Consider the following 18,414-nt stretch of genomic DNA (forward strand, 5'->3'; position numbering starts at 1 on the left):
GTAGCCACTAATTCCAGACTTCAAGTTCTCATTTGTGAAAAACCTGATTTGGAGAAGAGGGCATTTGTGAAGAGAGTATGATAATAGCAATATCTGAGAGAAAGTGACCTAATATCATCTTCAACACTGTGACTTTCTAGCCCTTAGTTATGAAAACTAAACATTAGAATGATGTAGATAAAAAGCAGAGCAGATATACTGAAGTATAAGAACAGTAAATACAGTTTTATTAATGACTAAGGATATAAGATATAATAATTTTGAAGAAAACGATGCTTAGGAAAACAACACAAGTTAGACAGTATGTTTATTGACTTCTTTCTAATTTCATTCACCAACTTCTACACAAAAGATTAGTCAAATCACAGTATAGATCAAGTTGCCTAAATCATTTTTTCAGAAGAAATAGCCAATAATCAATACTAGCAGTTAACAGAAAAGACTGTTGTGGCTAAAAATACTTCATGAAGTGAGTTCTATCAGAGGAAAAGGAAGTCAAAGTAACTGCTCATCAGAACACTGTCCATACCCTCTAAAATGTGCAAAAGAGAAAGCTCCTTTATTATCAACAGTATTAATTCCTCTTCAGGCTAGTAGGGAGCATTATGAAAAAGTGAGAATGTTAAGAGATGTATCACTGTATACACTGAAGTGCAATAAGCACTAATCATGCTGTGACTCACTGTTCTTTTATTTTATTTTATTTTATTTTACTTTGGGCTTAAAAAACCTGGATACTCTAATTACTGTAAGTCTTCAAATATAGATTATTTCTTTTGGCTTAATATAACTATAAAAATAAAGCCTCACAGCAGCAATTTCTTGAACTGAGGTGCAGAAATCTAAATGTCAGTACTATTTAAACTTATACAAAATGCACAAACTATATACATAAAATACATACATATTCATCTTTGAGAAGATCTACAAAGCTTAAATAAAAATAGGTAACAAAAATGTTTTTCAGGTACAGAAATGGAAACTGCCACTTCACCATGCATTTATTTTTGTGCTGGTTTTACACACAAAGAATTTAGAATATGTTGAGACATGCCACATGACGATAACCTTTAGGCCTTTGTTTCTTTCTTCTTTAAATGTACATGCTGACAGAGAAGATAGATTAGATGCAGTCTACTTTTTCCTCAGTTGGTTGACTTTTTAGAGAATTATAAACCATGAAAGTAAACTGAGTAAATGTTGGAAGTTTATTGCAAGAAGCACCTAAGGTAAAAAAAAAAAAAAAAAGAATGTTTGGTTAAATATATACTGTACCTATTTGCGACTACACAGACATTGCTTATTTGCTGGAATATCAGCTACTGTGTTCCTGGCATCCAACTAATCCACACAGAAGTTTATCTAGTGTCTTCTTTAATACTGACAGTCTATGAGAAGAACTTTAAACTCTTTGAAATTTAAAATATAGGGAGATATTTTTTTTTTTTTCTGCAAAGTTAGCTTTTTTTTTTCTTTCTATTTTATTCAATAGGATAGAAAACAATTGAGAGTGGAGGGGAAATAGAGAGGTAGAGAGAAAGACAGACACCTGAAGACCTGCTTCTCTGCTTGTGAACCATCCCACCCCTTACCCCCGCAGATGGGGAGCAAGGACTTGAACCCAGGCCCTTGTGCATAGTACTGTGTGAGCTTAACCTGGTGTACCACCAATTACCCCCTACATTGTTTTTCTCTACACATATTTTATATTCTTCATACATAATCACAACCATATTTTTAAATTATGTTTTGATATCCTTAGCAAGATTTTCATATACATATTTTTTTCCTCTAGCCATTTCCAACAGTTTCATCATTCATTCATAATTTCTTATACTTCCTATTTTTTCTATTATTTTGCTGTCATAGAAAATGAGAAAAGATATTTGACCAGCCTTCTGTCCATTTAAGTTTATCTGCCTGAAGTGGTTTCCTGTTGTGCTACCTATGACAATAGTGAATTTCTTCTCCTGATCAGATAGTTATGAGTGGCCCTTTCTAAGGCCACTGCTAAAAAAAAAAAAAAAAAAGGATCAAGTCAATTTTAAAGTTAAATTCACTTACAATTAATAATTATAATTTTTACATCCTGTTAAATCCAACTATGAGCCTTCTAAGGCTTACTTCTTAACAGGGAATCAATATAGCTATCTTATTTTATATATAAGCTTCTTCTCCTTGTAACTTATATTGACTTTTATATCTAACTACTTAAAATAGAATAAGGAATTTCTCAAAAAAGTTTTTCATATACATAACTGTGGGAAATAAAAGATCAAAGCATAACAATAAGCAGTCTAGCCTAGCAAGTCATATTGATCAGTAAACTGTATATCCACCTCATCTAAAAATCCACTAAAGCAGTAGTGGTTGATCTTGCAAAGCTTTGAAATGGTGATAGGCTCATACAGAAAGCAAATGAAGCAGAGTACATCCCTGACATACGGTGTAAAAATAATTCTGCTAATGTCTTTGGTTTACTAATTAGTAACACATTTGTAACTTGGAAAGCTAAGATATAAATGACTGAGGCATTTAAATAATGAATGGAAAAGTACTAAGGAAATAAATTTATCCCTATCTGCTTCTAATTAATAAAATATTTAACTATATTATTATCTCAGCATGTATTGATGCTGAGAGTGAACTTTACTTTGGACAGATATCAAAGAAAAAAATTCAAACTGGGTATATAGTATAGTTCAACTTTTAAGTACAGAATTTGCCTGCTGAGGTTCTAAAGGCCCTATGATCAATCTTTAGCACCACTATATGCCAGAGTTGAGCAGTGCTCTGGTTACTCTCTTACTTAGAAAAATAAATATAAGTAATAACTAATAGTAAAAGACTGAGTCACATCTCCCAATAGTGAATCAAAGGAGAGTTTTAAAAGCAGGACCTGATCAAATTGTAAGTAGGGCACCAAAGTAAAAACCCAGTGGTGAGGGGTAGGCATGTAGCTTCCTGGGCCAGTGGGGGGTGGGAGTGGGCAGGAGGGATGGGTCACAGTCCTTTGGTGGTGGGAATGGTGTTTATGTACACTCCTAGCAAAATGTAGACATATAAATCAGTAGCTAATTAATATGAGAGGGGGAAATCAATTGTATGTCTCAAAGTTTCTCAAAAGACAAACTGAATCTTTTTAATATATAGGCTATGTATTTGATATGCGGACTCTCTCAAAAGCCTAGACCAAGTAGATTAGAAGCTTCCAATAGCACAGCTATATACAAGATACTGGGTACTGTCCAGCAAACCATAACAAAGGGACTTTTCAAAGTTAACCCAATTAACAAATAATGTGATGATAATATTAACTATTGATTGTCTTTTTGAACCCTAAGACAGCAGGAACCTCACATCTTCACTATAGAGCCCCTACTTCCCCCAGTCCTGGAACCCTTGGATAGGGCCCACTTTCCCGTATGCATCTCCCAATCCAAACCAAATAACATTGCATCTGCCGATTACAACCTAACCAAAGCAACGATTGCTACCTCAACATGCTTCACCTCAGAATGTATCCAGAGACTTCACGTGTGGAATGACAACCCTTCAGCTTCATTACTCGGGTGAGACCTTTCCTTTAATAGTACACTCTAATTTCATCTCAGGTAGTTCACTTTCTAACAAAGTCCCATAACCTAGATATACACCAGTTTCTGTGAGAGAGAGCTTATGTGCACACGTATCCATAAACTATAAAATATATACCTGAAAGCAGGACTACACTAGAGTTTGCAGTGAGTACCTCCCTAACATTTCCTCTCCACTATTCCAAGCTTGGGATCCATGATTGCTCAACAAATTGTTTGGCTTCATATGTTAACTCTCTTTTCAATCACCAGGTTCCAGATGCCACCAGGATGCTGGCTAGGCTTCCCTGGATTGAAGACCCCACCAATGTGTCCTGGAGCTCAGCTTCCCCAGAGTCACACCCTACTAGGGAAAGAGAGAGGCAGACTGGGGGTATGGACCGACCAGTCAACGCCCTTGTTCAGCGGGGAAGCAATTACAGAAGCCAGACCTTCTACCTTCTGCAACCCTCAACGACCCTGGGTCCATGCTCCCAGAGGGATATAGAATGGGAAAGCTACCATGGGAGGGGGTGGGTTATGGGGATTGGGTGTTGGGAATTGTGTGGAGTTGTACCCCTCCTACCTTATGCTTTTGTTCACTAATCCTTTCTTAAATAAAAAATTTAAAAAAAAAAAAAAGGAGAGTTTTAGATAGATTTACTTAACACTGTTTAGCTTGACAGACCACCAGCTAATATCTATTTACTCAATATCGCCCCTATATCTATTGTACAGGGAAAAAAATACACTAAAATATAAAATGTGGTTTCAATCAACATTTTCAAGTTAATAAAATTTAAAATACAACCCCTTCAACAAAACAAAACAAAACAAAACAATACCAACTTACCATAACTCCCAGTCACATTGGCACATATCACAGCACCAAAGAAGTCTGGAAAATACTTCTGAATTCTTGAAATAACTTTCTGGCAAGCTATGTTTGGATCTTCTCCATTTCTCATATACTCTACAGCTTGGTAGCTAATTAAACCAGAGACGAAACTTTAGTATAACAAAATAAACTAACTCTGAGTTTGGTTATTAGAAGTCAGAACTCTAAAGTCATCAAAATTATTACATTTGATAGAATACATAAATGAACAGGCCTTGGTAACTCCTGTGAAAGCATCAGCATTAAAGCAAGTAAACCTTAATAAAAATCTCTATCTGTTCAACTAATCTACCCATTAATTTCAGATAAGGGTGATAATGTTTAGCTTTGACTGAATAACTTTTTTTATACTAATTGTCGGAATTCTTAAAGCATAGAGGTTAAATTTAAATAACCAATGGGAAAAATACTAGTTTTGTTGAAAGCATCTAGTCATAATGATTATCTTTCAGCAATTAATTTGATACATAGCGACTGCAAGTCCTACTCTGATCGCCAACTAGCACAGTTCCTATGATCTTACATAAATTATTTAAATAGATCATAAGAATTGTCATTTGTGGGGGGTTGGGCAGTAGTGCAGAAGGTTAAGCGCAGGTGGCACAAAGCGCAAGGACTGGTGTAAGGATCCAGGTTCTAGCCCCTGCCTCCCCACCTGCAGGGGGGGAGTCACTTCACAGGCGGTGAAGCAGGTCTACAGGTGTCTTTCTCTCCTTCTCTCTGTCTTCCCCTCGTCTTTCTCTCCTTCTCTCTGTCTTCCCCTCCTCTCTCCATTTCTCTCTGTCTTATCCAACAACGACCAATGACAACAATAATAATAACTACAACAATAAAACAAGGGCAATAAAAAGAAATAAATATTTTTTTAAAAATAAGAATTGTCATTTGTGAAGTAGAATCCACAATATTACTCTGCTTTAGATGACTATGATTACTTAATTTGAATGATTATCATCAAGATGATAGGTGAAGAGTTTGTAAGTAGAGTTTTAAAATGCTCTTGTGCACACAAATATGGATTACCAGGAACAATTATTTTCTGTTTTGACAGAGACCTTATCTCCTCTAAAAATCATAAATGTAAGAAGTCACACCTTGGAAGAAATCGCATCAAAATGTCTCCATCCCCCGTGGCTGCAGCTGCTCCAGCAGAATCATCAGCATAAGCCCCAGCTCCAGGAATTGGGGAGTCTCCTACTCGCCTTGGTGAGGCCATAGAATATTCAATTAGGAGAAGAAATCAAGCGTGAAAACCAAATTATTTTATGAAATGTTTCAACTACAAGGGATATTTTAATTTTCTATTGTAAGTAAATTCTTTGTCAGAATACAGAGAAAACAGTAAGTTCATTCCTTTTTCAATTTGGGGCTTCACAAAGCTGTATTAATTATATATAGATTGCTGTCAGTTATATTTTCTTTTTTAAAAATTTTTTATTATCTTTATTTATTGGATAGAGACAGTCAGAAATCAAGAGGGGAGGGGGTGACAGAAAGGGAGAGAGACACCTACAACCTTGCTTCACCACTTGCAAAGCTTTGCCCTTGCAGCTTGGGATTGGGGGTTCAAACCTGATCCTTACGCATTGTAACCTGTGAGCTCAACCAAGTACACCACCACCTGGCCCCCTTTTTATATTTTCAAGTGGCACATATTTACAGTTACTGTTATATTATTGCCATACTTTTGCTATCTAATTTCTAGATTATTTCAACAGCTCTAAAATTAGTTTTCCTCAGCTTTATTCCTCCTATCAACTGAACCGATTTTTTTCCTTCCATCAACATTCAATGTTTTTCTATCACTTTTAAATAAAATAAGGTAATTCTTAAACTGGTTTAAGATCTCAAAATATGATTGCCCCCCCCCCCCAACACCCATGATTTCTTTTCTGAGAGAATCCTGTACTTGGGTGGTACCACTTTGAGTTTGCTTGTGCCTTGGCCTGGATGTTCCTATTCTATTCCATAGGCTTGGACCTAACTCCTAGCATAGAATTTCTAGTCTCCCTTAAAATCTTTATTTAATCAGAACACCATTGCCATTCCTGAACTCTACAGCACTAGTGAAACTTCCATTCTTTTGGTGTTTGAAATCTTTTATATTTATTTCCCTCAGCTGTGAGGGTAGGGCTATGCTTTGCATTCTGCACCTCCCATGAAATCTAGTATATACTGATTTACACTGAATTGCATATTTGTAATACCTGTGTTTTTAAAGAAACACTGACCCATGAATTTTGTACTTTAAACCATTTGTAGATGTACCAGCAGCAGTACGTCCTGTTTTATGGATTACAACCATGCCTAGAAGTTAAAAAAAATAATTAATTAAATTAAATAGGTATCAACTCTAAAGTTTACCTCAAATGTAACCAAATAATTGAGCACTTGGTAATTTACACATCCTCTTTCACTAATTTCAAGTAGGAAAACCAGGAAGCTAGGGGAAAATGCAAATTGTAACAGTGTTACAATGTGTGGTTTTTAATGGGCTGGATTCATAGTATTTAGTAATCATTCCACATCCTCTCTTCCAATTGCCCATTTACTTTCTTTAATTATTTAAAAAAAATTTGTTATCTTTTTTTATTGGATAGAGAAATCAAGAGGGGAGGAGGTGATAGAAAGGGAGAGAGAAAGAGAGATACCTGCAACACTACTTTACCACTCATAAAGGTTTCTCCCTGCAGGTGGGGACCAGGGGCTCGAACTGGGGTCGTTGTACATTTTAATATGTGCGTTCAGCCATGTGCACCATTACCCAGCTCCCTCATTTACTTTTCGATGCCTTTTCAAAGAAGACTTCTAAGAAAATCTTTTTCTATAGACTAGTAGATTCAAACTAGTTGAATCTCTGTACAACAAACCTACAGTCAACATCATATTCAATTGTGAGAAACGAAAAGCTCTCTCTCTTTGGTCGGGTACAAGACAGGGCTACTCATTATTACTATTACTATTTTACATAGTATTGAAGTTCTAACCATAGCAGGCAAGAGGAAAGAATTAGAGATTGGAAAAGAAGTGTAAAAAGTCCAGCTGTTGGAGTGGCAGTAGATAGCATAATTGTTATGTAAACAAACTCTCATGCCTGAGGCTCCAAAGTCCCAGGTTCAAGTACCCACACCACCATAAACCAGAGCTGAATAGTGCTCCGGTAAAAAAAAAAAAAAAAAGAAAAAAAAAGAAATCCAACTGTTAAGATTTGCAAATGATATGATAATATATAGAGAAAATCCTTAAGAATACAGTAGAAAACTCCTGGGAATTAAAGTGGCAGGGTACAAAATTAATATACAAAAAGCAATGGTATGCCCCTCTCCAAACACTAAACTGTAAGAAGATATCCAGAAATCAAACTACTACTACTATAGCAGCAAAAACAATAAAATATTTAGGAATAAAGTTAACAAAGTTAGTGAGAGACTTGTACACTAAAAATTATGAATCACTTTTCAAGGAAATAGAGATGCAAAGAAATGGAAAGATATACCATGCTTTTGGATAGGAAGAGCTCACATCATCATAATGACCCAGAGTTATGCAGAGATTTAATGCCATCCCCACCAAGTTATCACCAAATTTCTTTTTTTTTATTTCTTTATTTATTTTACCAAATTTCTTTAAAGAAAGAGAACAAGAGTTACAAAAAATATCTGAAGCCAGAGAATACCTAGGATTGCCAAAGAAGTCTAGAGGAAGAAACAAACAAACAAAAAACAAGACAGGAGACATCATATTTCCTGACCTCACTCAAACTACACTACAGAACTACAGTAATAAAAACTGCCTGGTAGTGGAACTAAGATAGATACATGGACTGGTGGAATAGAATTGAAAGCCCAGAACAAGCTCTCCCCCAGCCCCCGCACCACCACCACACACACACCTATGGACAAGTAATTTTTGAGGAGACTCAAAAATTAAATGTTGAAAGAAATGCCTCTTCAGCAAGTAGTATTGGGAATATTGGATTAAAACATGCAAACAAATTAAACTGGACCATCACATATCACCATGCAAAAAAGTTAACTTCAAGTGGATCAAATCCATGAACATTAGACCAGAAACTCTCAAATACATAAAAGAATATACTGGCAGAATATGTCATGATCTGTGTTTTAGAAATGTCTTCAAAGACTCATGTCTGAATAACAAAGAAAAATAATACTAAATAAATGGGACTACATCAAACTGGAAAGTGTCTGCACTACAAAGAGTACTGTCAAATAAAGAGAAAGACACCCTACAGAATGGAAGAAGATCTTTAAACAACATACTTCAGATAAAGGACCAATAACCAAAATACATGAAGGACTCAGTAAACTTAGCACCAAAAAAAAAAAAAAAGTCAACCCCATTAAAAATGGGACGAAGAAATGGACATAAACTTCACTGAGGAAGAATATACACTTATGATAATATCATACATTAGAAAGGACAGTAACCAGTGCAACAATGCAACAAGTATCATCATGCCATGTTTCACTTGTGACTGTATCCAGAGAAGGCAAGCCTGAGATGTCAACCTTCCAACACCAATAATCTGGTGAGATCTTTCCTAATACACAGGACTACCTAGTTCCATTTTGAATGGCAAATTTCCTATTAAAGTTACAGATCCTAGATATAGGCCAGGGCCTAGCAGACAGGGCACATGTGTACATGTATCCATAAATTAGGGGCAACCATATACCTCAAAGTAAAAATGCTTAACAGTCTGCTGTGATGAGACTTAGTAAGCTCAGTAAGCAAGTAGAAAGATCTAAAGAAGATAGCATAGTGTCAATCAGATATTTACCACTTATGCCTAGACACCCTCCTCTCCTATTCCTTAGTTCACTTCCCTTAATCACTTTACCTATTCAGTTAACTACATAGAAGAAAATGTCACTGCACCCCCCTAATAATCTTTAGAATAAATGCTGTATACAAAAGATACACTGGCAAAATATATATTTATCAACTAAACAACAGTTATTGTTCCCCATGACAACCCCTATTATAATTATCAAACAAGTAAACTACAATAAAACTTAAGGTTAACTTAGATCCCACTTTAACTGGGGGCAAAACCCCATAAACCTAATACCAGTTTGGATACAACACAAATGACATTCAATGCTTCAAGAACAGAGAGAAAGTCTAAGCTCATCAGAGAAAGGACTTAAAAAAAACTTTGTAAGGGCAAGAGACTGGCTTACTTAATGGTGGCCTTTTTGGTCAATACCAGGCCATTCCATCATTTGGGGTTCTAGTCAGGGAGTCTTGGATTCCCGCATAGATATGATGGGCCTAGACTTCTAATAGATCACTCTCTCTACCATCACTGGTCACTTCCCACAGAAACATCATCATAAGCCCTCTTATGGACCTCTTTGGGACCTTGCCCTCACTATAAAGTAGCAATGGTAGGAACTGCCTCACTCTCCAAAGGGAGGCTGGGTTGGCCTACTCAGCCCTCATCCAGCTTTCTAGCCCTATTCTCAACTCTGACACCATCTTCCCAGAAAATATTGTTAGTCCGCCTGCATGTTAACTATTGGGCTCAGGCAAAGATTACTAAAGTCATGGGCCACATGGGAAATACCTAAAATAGACATCCTAGCATCTTCCTACCCAAAGACCCCTAATTTCATTTGTTCTATTCCTATTTTTGGCTTCCTGTTTCTTAAACAATTTGTTTTGCTTTATGTCTTACAGCTTTTCAGTCACCGTCATAATAGACACCATCCTGACTTCCCTGATACCATGATACCATCCTGACTTCCCTGGGCACACAACCTCACCAATGTGTCCTGTAGTCTTACTTTTCCACTAGGGAAAGATAGAAACAGGCTGGGACTCGGATTGACCTGCCAAAACCCATGTCCAATGGAGAAGCAATTATAGAAGCCAGAACTCCTGCCTTGTAAACCCCTCAAAAATTTTGGTCCATATTCCAAGAGGGATAAGGAATAGCAAAGTTTCCAATAGAGGGGATGGCACATAGAACTCTGGTGGTGGGAACTGTACAGAACAGTACCTCTGTTATCTTACATTCTTATAAATTATTAATCACAAATAAAATTTAAATAAATAAATAATTTTTAAAAGAAAATAACAACAAATGTTGGAGAGGATAAAGGAAAAAAGGAACACTGCTGCATTCAGTGTAAATTGGTCCAGACTGTGTAAAAATAGTCTGGAGATTTTTCAGAACACTAGAAATGGACCTACCCTGTAACTCAATTTCTCTCTTGGGGATTTTCCCAAAGGAAAAAGTACATTTATCAGACATGATAAATGTTCATAGCAGTACAATTTGTAACAGCCAAAAGTTGGAAGCAACTCAGATATCTAATGACAGATGAGTGGCTAAAAAAATCATGGCAAACAAACACAATGTAATAATACTCAGCTATCAAAATTAATGAAGTCATTTCCTGTGCATCATCTTGGATGGAACTTGAAGACATTATACTGAGTGAGATAATAAGCCATAAGGAGAAGGGACAATACTGAATGATTTCACTTAAAGGTACAACTTAAGAAATAGGGAAAGGAAGGGAGAAACCAAAATCAAATGTAGACTGGGTATGGCATATGGCATCACAGCCAAAGACTCTGGAGAAGGAGGGGATGAAGAGCTTAGGGCCCTGGTGAAAAATCATGTAAAAGGACCCATGTTGTGGGGGAGTGTTCTGCAGAGAACTTTCACAAGGAGAGGAGAAATTGTTCCCATGTGTCAATGACTGTACTTAAACCACTAACACTCCTGATAAGAATGATTTTAAAAAAATACTCATTAGATTTGAGTGTGTGTGTGTGTGTGTGTGTGTGTGTGTGTGTGTGAGAGAGAGAGAGAGAGAGAGAGAGAGAAGGAGAGAGGTGAGGGAGGGAGAGAGGGAGAGAGAGGTTGAGAGAGAGATAAAGAGATTCAGTAGTGGAAACAAGCAAAATAATTTTCTGATACATGTATAAGGATGAAAGCAGTTACAAACTATAGAGAAGCAATTAAAATGGCTAAACCTTATCCATAGGAACTTAAGAAACAAGAATATAAGGGGGAAAATACAAAGTAAAACTTGGACTGAGTTTGGTATATTACATTAAAGCAAAGGACTCTGGGGAAGGAGGGCTGGAAGACGGGAGGGAAACAATGAAGTCCAAGTACATAGTAAGAATGTTTCCTAGACACTTGTCACAAGGATATGAGAAATCATACAGATGTGTCAACAACCATACTGTAATCTATTAACTACCTCAAGAAAGAAAGAAAAAAAAAACATAAGAAGCGAATTACCAATAGTATCATGGCCATAATTATTTCTTGTTTCCTTATAAGTAGCATCATCTTGTATTAAAATACTAGGTGGTTTGTATGGTCCACAGTACTTTGAAGCATCTGGTATAACATTCTGCAAACAAAGCAATAAGTCTTATAGCTATGTACATTCACTAAACATTAACTAAAAACCAAAGGACATCTGGAATTGAAAGATAAGAATAAAAAGTCAAACATTAGCCAAGTCTTATGTGAACAGATGGATATAATTCTATTAAATATCTAGCCTAGTCTTGAGAATTTCATAATATGGAATAGACATATATATTGGCTTAAAAAGGTTTCTAATTTTTCACTTTATATACCAAAATTTCTCAGCGTAATGACAAACATAAATAGAAGGTTTCTATTAGATATTCATTCTCAAAGCAGCTAAGCACATAGCCTGATCCTTAAGTTTCAAAATGTATCCAAAGAAGAATTCTGAAATTTAAAGTATAATGTGCCTTAAAATCATCTTTTAATCAAAGCCAGTTTCAAACAAACATAGTTTGAGCTGTACTGAAAGATTATTAATGAATATTTAAGGACTAATAATCCAGAATATATAAATTTAGGTTTAATATATAAATCACTGTTGAAAACTCTAGTCATGACATAAACACAAATGTACTTGGTCCTGCCTTTAACCTAGTTTATAGAACAATCTTTTTCAAGACTCTTGGCTGATCAAAGGCAATAAGGATTTTTTCGCAAGGAGCAGATGAAAAACTAAGAAGGACTTAGAGTGGTAGAAAACAAAACAAACTTATTTATGATTTTTAGTTCAAGAACATTCAGACTTTAAGTGTCAATGTAAATAGTTGTTCTAAAGAGTATCCAGTGCCCTAAGTAATAGGTAAACAGAAAACAGGAGGGCTGTCATTCAATACGTCCAATTAATTTATTTCACAAAATAATGTATTCATACCCTCCAATAATTTGGCTGGCAACTGCGAGCAAGCCAATCTGAATGAAGAGCCCGAGAAGAACTGGTAGTTAAGTCCTCATTGGTAAATCCCATACTTTCAGCAAACTTAGTGGCTAGATATTGGGAAGCAAAAAATATATATATATATAAATTAATTGTCTATTTCAGGTAAGCTATCTCTTAAGTGGTTAGACAAAATCCCTGAAAGGAATATTCAGGCATGAACAGTTAAGTTTTTAGATTGTTGACTTGTATATGTTCCACTAAAAATGATCTGCTTGAGACTTCTGAGTTGTATGTTATTGCATTAATGTAACAATCTTACTGCTCTAGGAAGGATGCAATACTCAATGATGACTGCATTAAGCAGGATGTCTGGATTCAAATAAATGAATTAACATCCATTTGCTTGTCTGTAAGCTTACAACAAAGCACACCTGCTGGAGTTGTTAGCTAATACAGTGTTAAAATTATTCTCATTATAGATGACTGTATGATTTTTATATATAATTGGAAGGAGTTCAAATAGGTGATAATGTCATAGTAGAATTTTCTATTTCCATCTTACGTATCTTTCTACTCCATCTCTTTCTGTTAATAATGTTCATAAACTGTTACATCTATACCAAAGCAATACAAGAAGAGATATAATGCTGAATCCTATTTCAGTCTAGGAAGTATCCACTTACAGAAAATAAACTAACTCTGAAGTTTTACTTTGAAAATGAACAGGAACTTGCAAATAGACTTAAGTAACTGATGCAAAGTACAACAGCTAAGATTTTAGTGTTACTAAGCACTATTTTATACTGAGAGCATTTTTCACAGTGAAAAATGTAGCTAAGACTTCAGTATTGTTATAACATACCTGACTCTCCTACGAGAAGTGTATGTGTTGTATGTTCCAGTACTTTTCGTGCCACACCAATAGCATTTTTAATTCGTCTAAGTCCTCCTACTGCTCCTACATTCATAGTAGTGCTGTAAGAAAAAAAACACAAGAAGATTTATTATGAAATTTCATGGGTTCACAGATTTAAAAATATTGCTTTAAACCAAACAAAAATGATTTGGAGGATAAACTTCATTGTCTAAACAGAGGTGACAGCACACCCATGAAGTTCATAAGGATTCTTACAAGCTAAGTAACAAACAGAAAAAGCATATACACCTAAAGCACTACAATTCTCAGTCCCTCTTGGCTCACTTTTGCTTTTTGAAATAGACCTCAAACTGTTTGGTTAATATTTTTAAAAGTTTTTTTCTTTATGTATACATAATGTATTATTTATTACTGGATAGAGACAGAGAGATATTGAGATGGGAGGGGGAGACAGAGAAGGAGAGAGACACCTGAAACTCTTCTTCACCATTAGTGAAGCTTTCCCCCTGCAGGTGGCTTGAACATGGGTCCTTGAGCACTGAGTGCTTAACCAGGTGTGTCACCACCTGACCCTTATTTTATAGTTAATATTTTTAAACCAAATAGTATTGATTTGCCATTGGTTCATGGTATTATACAATTTTGAAAGTAGAGCTTCATAGCTCTATATGTATATACGACTCATTCTACCCACAATCCAAGTTTCACTGCCATCACACTATCAAAATGCCTCCTATTTAATTTGAAATATAGTTTTTCAGGCAGGCAGGGGATCTACTTCACTGGATATGATGCTTATCATGCTATGCATGTGGCCCAAGTTCAAAACCTAGCACATGTAAAGTGTTATGGCAACTAAGGATGCCCTAGTTCTGTGGTGTGTCTTCCTTTATCTGTATGAATGTAAAAACAGCCTAGGAGTCGTGGTGATGCAATTATTTGACACCCTAGATCCATAAAAATAAGTTATAGTGGGGGTCGGGTGGTAGTGCAGTGGGTTGAGTACATATGGCGCAGAGCTTAAGGACAGGCGGAGGTATCCTGGTTTGAGCCCCTGGCTCCCCGCCTGCAGAGGAGTCGCTTCACAGGCAGTGAAGCAGGTCTGCAGGTGTCTATCTTTCTCTCCCCCTCTCTATCTCCACTCCTCTCTCCATTTCTCTCTGTCCTATCCAACAACAACATCAACAATAACAATAATAACCACAATAAAGGCTACAACAACAAGGGCAACAAAGGGGGGGGGGGGAACAGTCTCCAGGAGCAGTGGATTCATGGTGCAGGCACTGAGCCTCAGCAATAATCCTGGAAGCAAAAAGAAATGTTATAGCTTTTGATTTTTAAAAAGATTAAGGGGGGGATCACTGCTCAACTTCAACATACATAGTGCCAGAGATTAGACCCAGGATCTCACACATGAAAGCTCTGCACATTGCCTGCTGGATGGTAAATGACTGTTTATCAGGTCAGAGAGGAAGTTTTGTAGCTTGGACTTCCCCCTGTTATAAAGAGATTATTTACTTATATGTGATATTTCAGTTATAATTTTCTCTTAATAAAGAAGGATGTCTTGTGCTTAGAAAGGCCAAGGACCACCAGCTAGGGGTTTTGACTTGTGACAAAACTTAAGAAATTTCCTCCATTTTGCTCTCAGTAGGAGATGAATCAGTGATCAAAGCAAGTCAACATAATGTGAAGTACAGAGGTAAATGTGTCCTTAATAGAATTCTTACCCATCCATGATCATGGCATCCAGTGTGGTCTCTCCAAATTCATCTGGACTTCCTCCAAAGCCTACAGTGCCATCACACTGTTCCTTCTCACACACAGTACAGCCACTTTCAACTGCATCCAGTGTGGAACCTCCAGATGTTAACATCCTCCATGCTATAATCAAATACCAATAGCACTTGTTTATTTATCTATATATGTTAATGCAAATGAAACAATCAGAAAAAAAACTTGTGTTTTTAGAAGTGTTTTCACATACATGCTAAATTAAAGTGAGGTTTAGATAATGCATCAAGTGGATAGGTGGATAAGAGTACTGGACTTGCACATATGAGGTCCCAAGGCAGTCTCTTGACATTAGCTATGCCAAAGTGATGCTCTGGTTTGCATATTTATTAGTAAATAGATAGGTATATAAATTCTTTTAAAAGATTAAAGTGCTAGAAAGGAGTCAGAATGATTTATAGATAAAAATATATAGTGCATTTTGTTTATAGTGAAGAATCCACAATCACATGGTCTAGGAGATGGCGCAGTGGATAAAGCATTGTAATTCTCAACCATGAGGTCCTGAGTTTGATCCTTGGCAGCACATATATCAGGGTGATATCTGGTTCTTTCTCTCTTCCTATCTTTCTCATGAATAAATATTAAAAAAAAAATCCAATGTCACTGGATTCAAAGTAAAGGGTTCACATTTTAATACATTTTTATATGTATTTGAGAAAATGCATATTCTTCAGTTTACACTTATTTCAATGGCTAATACAGTTGCATTAGTTCATTAAATCATATAGCCTAACATATTTCTTCTGCAGCATTATTAAGCACATATACAGGGGATAGTGAGATAGCTTATCAGGTGGGGCATATGCCCTGCAACTGTCCAGGTCCAGGTTTGAATCCCAGGACCACATGGGAGATGCTATGTCTCCAACATTGTGGTATTTCTCTTTCTATCACACTGTCTGTCTCTGCCTTTTTACCTGAATTAAAATGTGGCCCAGAGTAATGAAATTGGGCTTTGCCAATAAATACAGCTTTCATTAAGGTAACATCTATCATAGCAAATCTCAATCACATCACTGCAGTGTCAATTATTACAACCTCATTTTCAAACAAACTAAATCTTCATATGGAATTTTTCATATTAGTAAGGAAAAATACAGTAAGATACAGGTTAAGTAACTTGTTCACAGTCACACTATGAAAGCAGCAGAGGCAGGATTTAAAAGTAGCTATTTTGGCTCCAATGATCATAACAATTATTATATTTGGTGACTTTCATTCACTGAAAAAAAATAGGTGGGGAAGGGGATAATGGTCTTTTTTTTATTAATCAAAACAGGATTATTTGAAGGGTTTATACTACTGGTAGTAAGCAATTAACTGAAGCATTACTATGGAACTTATAGACTGGGAACTAATTTTGATATTTCAGGAAGTTCTTCCTTTTAAAACAGACTTTGCAAAAGGTCAATACATTTCTTTCCAGTTTCATTATCAAATTAAAGGAAATTTCTAAAAAGCTCTATTTCCAATGAATCATATATATGCTGCCTATAACATACAAATTCAGCTCCATGAAATTATGCAGTTAATGTTACCACCAAAAAATTTTATCTGTAGTCAAAGGTGGGGGGAGGTATCTAAAATTATGGAGATATATCTTCAAATACTGACGCAAACATACAATATGCTGAAAAATGTCAAGATAAATGAATTAAAGAAAACTTATCAAAGCACAAAAGACAGGTACCTCAGGTGAGGGTAATAAATCAAGGAAGGCTATCTGGAAGAGATGATGCCTCAGTTTAATGGTAATCAGTCCTGGCTGCAAATCAAAATCACCTAAGTTTTTCAAAATCTTAATGCCCTGGTTCCAGCCCTCACAAAATTTCAGGGGGTGGGACCTGGGCACCATTATTTTTGAAACGCTCCCGGATGATTTTATTGTACAGGCACTATTGGGACCCTCCCTGGTGGTAAATGCATGTCAGCACCGGTGAAAAGATAAAAATAAGGATGAAAAAGAATAGGCTTTGTTGTAGTGGGCAAAGCTGGAGTACAAGGTATTGGGGAGAATGAATGGGATTGAATGCAGAGAAGTAGACCACTGTGAAAAGACTATATGGAAATCAGGCAGAAAGCACATGAGTGTCAGTGGAAGTTTAAACAGAAAAGATCTGTTTTAAATCAACAGTAGAGTGCAAGTATTAATAAATAGGTGTAGAAACATAATAAAGGCTAATTCTATATGCTGAGGAGATGAAACTGCAGCAGAGTGAAGATCAGGGTCATTCGCAACAGAAATAGGAAGGCTTGAAATACTGAAAGGTGAAATCCAGACAGACAGGCCCAGTTAGGAGCACCCCGCCCCTGCTCAGCTGATGCTCCCACACTCTGCAGGGTCAGAAGTTAGGTCCTCCCCCACCAGGAAGCTCTGGTTGCACAGTGTCCTGCACTCTCCCCCTCCCCCCAACACACACTCCCCTCATGGTGTCAGCAATGCCTCTGTTTCCTTCCCGCACCTGCTTCTGTAGCATTCTTAAAAGGCCAAGTGTTGAGAACCAGAGGCAAAGGGGAGGTGCAGCGCACGAGGGTGGGGCTGAGCAGAAATGCAACCAGCAGCAGCAAGTTCAACTTCGGCGCCATCGCTGCGCGCCCACCAGAGAAGCGACAGAAAGGTCACCAGGACCCGCGGCCTGGAGAAGCGCCAGAATGGTCACAGCACCGGCGGCCTGCAGAGATCAGGGAAGTTTCTTACTAGAGCCCTGGGTACTCAGCGCTCCGCCCCAGTAGAGGCCACGCCCGCTCCTTGGAGCACTATTAGTTCTTCCTGAGCTCTCGCGATACTGGGTCTCAGGCTGAACTTGCCTTTGTGCTCTGATTGCGGTGTAGCTCAGAGCTTAAGGTGTTTCGCTTCCGCAGAGATTAACTGTTTAGTCAACTAAATCATTTAGTCAACTAAATCATTTCCCCTATATCAGAAGTATTGGTTGAACTTCGGTTTTGAAAATTAATATGAGATTATGCAACCGTCGGTTGCATGACCCTAGGACCTTTGGGTAATTGCTATAGACTATTTGG

At 36.8% G+C, this 18,414-nt stretch overlaps 1 protein-coding gene across 1 annotated transcript; it reads right to left on the bottom strand.

Annotated features, from left to right (window-relative positions):
* Positions 1-290: 290 nt before the first annotated feature.
* Positions 291-18,131, bottom strand: AGA (aspartylglucosaminidase). Its single transcript, XM_007538932.3, has 9 exons — positions 17,856-18,131; positions 15,327-15,480; positions 13,582-13,694; positions 12,714-12,826; positions 11,762-11,876; positions 6,705-6,780; positions 5,568-5,675; positions 4,429-4,562; positions 291-1,224 (listed from the first exon to the last, which is right to left on the bottom strand). Exons 1-9 carry the CDS (start codon positions 17,977-17,979, stop codon positions 1,124-1,126), a joined length of 1,038 nt encoding a protein of 345 aa, XP_007538994.1. The 5' UTR covers positions 17,980-18,131; the 3' UTR covers positions 291-1,123.
* Positions 18,132-18,414: the final 283 nt, after the last annotated feature.

The sequence above is a fragment of the Erinaceus europaeus genome, chromosome 2, assembly GCF_950295315.1.
Source record: "Erinaceus europaeus chromosome 2, mEriEur2.1, whole genome shotgun sequence".
Lineage (NCBI taxonomy): Eukaryota > Metazoa > Chordata > Mammalia > Eulipotyphla > Erinaceidae > Erinaceus > Erinaceus europaeus.

Coding starts and splice junctions, on each gene's coding strand:
- AGA (XM_007538932.3), bottom strand. CDS start 17,979: ATGGCGCCGAAGTTGAACTTGCTGCTGCTGGTTGCATTTCTGCTCAGC. Junction 11,877..12,713: donor GCCAGCCAAATTATTGGAGG/GTATGAATACAT, acceptor CTTTGTTTGCAG/AATGTTATACCAGATGCTTC. Junction 5,676..6,704: donor TTAAAGTACAAAATTCATGG/GTCAGTGTTTCT, acceptor GGCCTCACCAAG/GCGAGTAGGAGACTCCCCAA.